The sequence below is a fragment of the Asparagus officinalis genome, chromosome 1 (assembly GCF_001876935.1).
Source record: "Asparagus officinalis chromosome 1, Aspof.V1, whole genome shotgun sequence".
NCBI lineage: Eukaryota > Viridiplantae > Streptophyta > Magnoliopsida > Asparagales > Asparagaceae > Asparagus > Asparagus officinalis.
This window is the reverse complement of record NC_033794.1, coordinates 88,832,896-88,839,743: the sequence shown is the minus strand read 5'-3', so window position 1 is coordinate 88,839,743 and position 6,848 is coordinate 88,832,896. Positions and strand designations below refer to the sequence as shown.

Here is a 6,848-nt window from a genome sequence, read left to right as displayed (position 1 = left end):
TTGGGGTGGGAGGAGAGGGAGAGGTCGAGAGGGAATTTGGGCTGGCCGTCGTAGCGGAAGAGGCCCCAGTGGCGCTCGAAGTTGCCTGGGAGGACGCTCTTTATGTTCTCGTCGAGGAGGCCGAAGAGGTACACGTCCATGTCCTCGCCGGGACGAAGGGGAGTTCCTAAATTAAGAGCACGTCGTCATGTTTAATTAATATCGAAACAAACGTAATTTAGGAAAGATGATTACGTGATATTAAGGGTCCTCTTTTTTTTTTACATATTGACCAAGCATCATTTAGGTCATTTATGTTTAGAAGTCATCAGAAGTTCCTAACTTCACTTCTGTGATCAGTATATATTCTTTTTACAACTTTTCATTTAGTAATTTTCTACTAATCGTACGTTTTCAGCGAATTTACAAATTTATCTCGCCATATCATTGACATGCAAGCAATATTTAACATAAATTTATAAAAATGAGACATTGGTTGATGACGGAGATAATATTTGGGACCAAAATGATGGCTTCCAAACATAAAGAATCGTGATAGATGATATATGAGCAAGACATGAGAGACACATTTATTCCCCTACAAACTTTGATGTCTCAAAATGTTAGTCTAAGTGTGTAGACCCGAAGCTGCAATCGAAAAGACGATGAAAACAGTCAGAAGACTGTGCGGTCGACCGCAGTGCCAGATCCGGTCGACCACGTGCATTGTAGGAAACTGAGAAGTTTCTGTCGCTCTGGCCGGTCGCCCGGCGTGGCCGCTGCGGTCGACCGCAAATGTGCACAGGACCCTGTAAACACTTTTTTCTCTGGCCGGTCGACCGGCCTTGGCACGGCAGTCGACCGCGAATCGTCTAGACAGTTTCCTAAACTGTTTGGGACTCTGTTTTGTTTTAGGATTCTATATATACCCCAAACGTTTTTAGGGTTTGTAAGACATCAAAAAGAGAGCTTTTTGACTGCAAAGAGAGAGAGAATCTACATCAAAAAGAGAGCTTTTTGACTGCAAAGAGAGAGAGAATCTCAGAGAGATTAACCCCTTATTTGAGAACTTGTATTTTCTTCTTCAATTAATAAAGAGATTATGTGGTATGGCTCCCGAGGACGTAGGCACGTTGCCGAACCTCGTTAAATCTGTGTGTTCATCTCCCTTACTGTTTTTTGCAAGTTAGATCTTTATTTGTGGTTTTATTCATTCTTTCCTACTTTCAAAACAAGGTCCAGAAGGGCAAGGGTTCGATTGATTGTTTCGAATCCCCAACAACTGGTATCAGAGCTTCGTTCAGCAATTTATGTGAAAGTCATGGCAAAGGAAAGCAAATCAAAGATTGAGAAGTTCGATGGATCGGATTTCGCCTACTGGAAGTCGCAGATGGAGGACTATCTGTATCAGAAGGACTTGTCACGCCCGCTGTTGGGCAAGGAAAAGGGAAAGAAGAAAGAGGAGTCAGATGGTGATTGGGAGGTACTGGATAGGAAGGCTCTAGGGCAAATCCGGTTGTCGCTCGTCAAATCAGTAGCCCACAATATTCTAAAGGAGAAGACGATGGTTGGGCTTATGGAAGCGCTCGCGAAGATGTACGAGCAACCGTCGGCAGCAAACAAGGTGCATCTAGTCAAAACTCTTTTCAACCTCAAGATGGCAGAAGGACGATCATTCACGATGCACCTCAGCGAGTTCAACACGATTGTTGATCAACTTATCTCCGTGGACATCACGTTCGAGTTCAACACGATTGTTGATCAACTTATCTCCGTGGACATCACGTTCGATGACGAAGTGCAGGCCCTTTTACTACTATCACAGTTGCCGGATAGTTGGACAGGTTGTGTGACAGCAATCAGCAATTCGGCGGGGAAAGAGAAGTTAAAGCTGAATGAGGTTGTTAGCATGATTCTATCCGAGGAGGTTAGAAGGAAATCGTCCGAATCAGAAGGTTCAGGTTCAGCCCTAAGTTTCGAGCAGAGAGGCAGAAGCCAGAAGAAAGGGAACCAGAACAGGAATCGGTCGAAATCAGTGAAGAAGAGGCCGAACTCGAAGGTTAGGTCTATCAAAGGGAAGTGTTGGAACTGCGGCCAGGAGGGTCATATGTCTTCGGTCTGTAAAGCACCAAAGAAGGATGCGGGTGAGCAGGAGGCTCATATCGTGCAGGATGCCTTGATCCTTGCTATGGATAGCGATTCTGATTCTTGGGTCATCGACTCAGGAGCTTCTTTCCACGCCACTGCTAATAGGAAACTACTTCAGAACTATGTAGCAGGGGACTTTGGTAAAGTATACTTGGGGGACAATAAACCTTGCAATATTGTTGGAAAGGGCGACGTTCAGATATAGATAAAGGGCTCTAAGTGGAATTTGAAGAACGTGAGACACGTGCCGAAGCTGAAGAGGAATCTTATTTCGGTGGGACAGCTTAAAGCAGAAGGCTACGTTTCGACATTCACCGGGGATTCGTGGAGAATCTCCAATGGTACAATGGTTGTTGCCCGAGGCAATAAAACGGGAACTCTCTACCTCACTTCACATGCGAGTGACACCCTCGCAATTGTAGCTGGCAAGGAGAGTACAGATCTGTGGCACAATAGATTGGGGCACATGAGCGAGAAGGGGATGAAAATTCTACATTCACAAGCAGAAGAGGGTTAGTTTCCAGAAGGGTGGAAGGCCACCTAAGGCTCAGAAGCTAGAGTTGATTCATACAGATGTATGGAGCCCAGCCAGTGTGTCTTCTTTTGACGGTTCGAGATACTACGTCACCTTTATCGACGATCACTCGAGGAAGGTGTGGGTTTACTTCATGAAGCACAAGTCAGAGGTGTTCAAGAACTTCAAGAAGTGGAAGGCCATGGTTGAGAACGAGACAGATCTGAAGGTGAAGTGCTTGAGATCATATAATGGTGGAGAATACGAGCTGGAGGAGTTCAAGAGGTTCTGTGCTACGAATGGGATTCTCTTAGAGGGGACTACTCCAGGGACGCCGCAGCAGAACGACATTGCAGAGAGGATGAACAGGACCTTGACAGAGCGTACGCGGGGCATGCGATTACATGCAGGTCTGCCTAAGACATTTTGGGCAGATGCGGTACATACGGCAGCATACCTTATTAATCACGGGCCATCAGTTCCATTAGATTTTGGGATTCCAGAGGAGGTTTGGAGTGGAAAGAAGATAAATCTCTCACACTAGCGGGTATTTAGTTGCGTGGCTTATGTTCATATCAGTGACCATGTCAGGGACAAGCTAGAAGCTAAGTCACAGAAGTGCACATTCATTGGATACGGCATTGATGAGTTCGGGTATCGCGTTTGGGATGAGAAGAACAGGAAGATAATCAGGAGCCAGGATGTGATATTCAATGAGGAGGTGATGTACAAGGACAGGGATAATGCCAAGGATAGCCAAAGCAGTGGGAGCAGCACTACGGATACAGGTGGATCCGAGTACATGGATTTGGAGGAACTTCCAGATGGGGGCGACGATGTCAGTTCTGATCGTAGGACGGAGGAGACTACAGGTGACCCAAACCAAATCCCAAATACCTCTCGTCACTTGATTATCTACTCTTAACAGATAGCGGAGAGCCAGAGTGTTATGAAGAGGCAGTGCAAGTGAGTGAATCTCAGCAGTGGGAGCATGCGATGCAGGAGGAGATAGATTCTCTACTCACTAATGAGACATGGGAGTTAGCCCAGCTACCTGCACAGAAGAAAGCCTTGCATAATAAATGGGTCTAGCAGGTCAAGCAGGAGAGTGATGGAAGCAAGAGATTCAAGACCAGATTAATAGTGAAAGGGTTTCAACAGCGGGAAGGAGTGGACTACACGAAGATATTTTCCCCTGTTGTGAAACTCACAACCATCAGAGTGGTGTTGGGTTTGGTAGCTGCAGAAGACCTCTTCCTTGAGCAGTTAGATGTAAAGACTGTCTTTCTTCATGGTGACTTGGATGAAGAAATCTACATGAAGCAGCCTGTTGGCTTCATTGAAGAAGGAAAGGAAGAGATGGTGTGCAAGCTCAAGAAGAGCTTATATGGTTTGAAACAGGCTCCGAGACAGTGGTATAAGAAGTTTGATAACTTCATGCAGAACAATGATTACAGAAGATGCAATTCGGATCATTGCTGTTATTTCAAAAGGTTCGAGTCCAGCTTCATTATTTTGTTATTATATGTTGATGACATGTTGGTAGCAGGACCGTGTTTAGAAGAGATAAACAGTTTGAAGAGGCAGCTAGCAAAGAAATTTGCAATGAAGGATCTGGGTGCAGCGAAGCAGATTCTAGGGATGCGAATCAGTAGGGATGGAGCTGAAGGGACATTGAGATTGAGCCAAGCTGAATACATTGAGAATGTACTTCAGAGGTTCAACATGCAGAATGCTAAAGTTGTTAGCACACCCCTTGGAAGTCAGTTCAGGTTATCTGAGGAGCAATCGCCTAAGACAGATGCAGATAGAGAGCATATAAACAGGGTGCCATATTCTTCAGCCATTGGGAGTCTCATGTACGCGATGGTTTGCACGAGGCCGGACATCGCCCATGCAGTGGGAGTTGTGAGCAGATTTGCAAGCAATCCAGGAAAGCAGCATTGGGAGGCCGTAAAGTGGATAATGCGGTACTTGAGGGGAACAACGAACAAGCCACTATGTTTCAGGAGGAAGGAGTTGGTGCTGCAGGGATACGTGGATGCGGACTTCGCCGGTGATCATGATACGAGGCGAAGCACCACGGGGTATGTTTATACCTTAGCATTGATAGTAGTGAGCTGGGTCTCACGTCTGCAGAAGATTGTGACTTTGTCTACAACCGAGGCTTAGTATGTCGCGGTGACTGAAGCAAGCAAGGAGATGATCTGGTTGAACGGGTGCTTGGAAGAGTTGGATCTGAAGCAAGGGAGAGGAGTTCTTTATTGTGATAGCCAGAGCGCTATACATCTTGCCAAGAATCAAGTATATCATGCCAGAACGAAGCACATTGACATCAAATACCATTTTATACGCTCGCTGATCGAGGACGAAAAGTTGCATTTAATGAAGATTTTGGGGAGTCAAAATCTGGCGGACATGTTGACGAAGGCAGTCACCATTGAGAAACTAGAGTTGTCCGCAACTTCAGTTGGCCTTCACGAGTAGAAGACAAAGGCGGAGCCACACTACGAGGATCGGCGCGATCGCCGGGATGTTGATTGAAGAAAGAATTTTTTAGGGAAAAGATACATGCGAAGAAGGGGAGAGTTCGGGTGAGCTCTTTGATGGCGCTTTGGTCTCCAAGTGGGAGATTGTTAGTCTAAGTGTGTAGACCCGAAGCTGAAGACTGTGCGGTCGACCGCAGTGCCAGATCCGGTCGACCGCGTGCACTGCAGGAAACTGAGAAGTTTCTGTCGCTCTGGCCGGTCGACCGGCGTGGCCGCTGCGGTCGACCGCAAATGTGCACAGGACCCTGTAAACACTTTTTTCTCTGGCCGGTCGACCGGTCTTGGCACGGCGGTCGACTGCGAATCGTCCAGACAATTTCCTAAACTGTTTGGGACTCTGTTTTGTTTCAGGATTCTATATATACCCCAAACGTTTTTAGGGTTTGTAAGACATCAAAAAGAGAGCTTTTTGACTGTAAAGAGAGAGAGAATCTCAGAGAGATTTACCCATTGTTTGAGAGCTTGTATTTTCTTCTTCAATTAATAAAGAGATTGTGTGGTGTGGCTCCCGAGGACGTAGGCACGTTGCCGAACCTCGTTAAATCTGTGTGTTCATCTCCCTTACTGTTTTTTGCAAGTTAGATCTTTATTTGTGATTTTATTCCTTCTTTCCTACTTTCAACACAAGGTCCGGAAGGACAAGCGTTCGATTGATTGTTTCGAATCCCCAACACAAAACACTCTCAATAAATCCCCGTGATGCTTTAATGTCGCCACTGACCTAATGGGTTATTGTTTCGGGTGCGTATAGTTTGTTGATATACATTAACACTGTAAGACACCCAAAAGTTCAGAGGAATTTCATGAGTTTTGGTAAGCTTTGCGGAATTTAATTACCCCCGACAAATAGCCTGAATGAGATAAATAACTAAACAATATTGTTGTACCTTTTTTAGATGCCAATTTCTTCAAAAACCCATCATAAAACCTCTTAGCCTTCTCAATATTAGCATTCTCATCACCATCGGTAGGCCACCCAGCCTCACCAACAACAATCTTCATATCCCCAACCCCAGCCTTCTTCAGAGCCCAACGCAACGTGTCGTAGTTCGCATCAAACACGTTGTCATACCGCTTCCCCTTGTCATCAATACTCCTGTTCCCTCCATCAAAGAAAGCAAAATCCACAGGGAAATCCTTGTTCTGCTGCAAGCTCAAGAACGGGTAGATGTTGACGACAAACGGAGATCGGTTCCCGTGGAGGAATTTTACGACGTCGAGCATGAGGCTGTGGACGTCGGGGCTGAAGTCGCCTGCAGAGGGNGACATCGGCGTTGAGCGGGGTTACGACTTTTATGCGGTCGCCAACCCCAGCGTCGTCGAGGGCTCGCTGGACGTTCTTCATGGCGGGGAGGGTGGTTTTTAGGTAGACCCCGTTGTAGCTTGTGAGGAAGGCCTCGTTGCCTACTGCTACGTACCTGAGTTGGGAAACAACAGCAATTACATTCAAGAGGAAGCATGGATCGATGCCTATACATGCATTAAATTTTTTTTATTGCCTAAATCACGAAAAGAAAAGAGCGTGCAAGAATTTCGATACGAAAGAAGTTGTAATTTTATGAATTTTTATTACATTTTTATAGCATCATCAATTAAAGGATAAGTAGGCCAGACAAGTTGTACGTGTATATGTGAAAGATTCGGTCACGTGCGTACTT

General features: G+C 45.7%; 1 protein-coding gene across 1 annotated transcript in view; it reads right to left on the bottom strand.

Moving 5' to 3' along the window:
• Nucleotides 1–6,848, bottom strand: part of LOC109837119 (glucan endo-1,3-beta-glucosidase 8-like) — a 7,788-nt gene that overhangs the window by 600 nt on the left and 340 nt on the right. Inside the window, 3 exon segments of the mRNA XM_020405221.1 lie at nt 1–166; nt 6,078–6,454; nt 6,456–6,608. The exon segment at nt 1–166 is cut by the window's left edge and continues 331 nt beyond it. Coding sequence (XP_020260810.1) covers nt 1–166; nt 6,078–6,454; nt 6,456–6,608 — 696 coding nt within the window.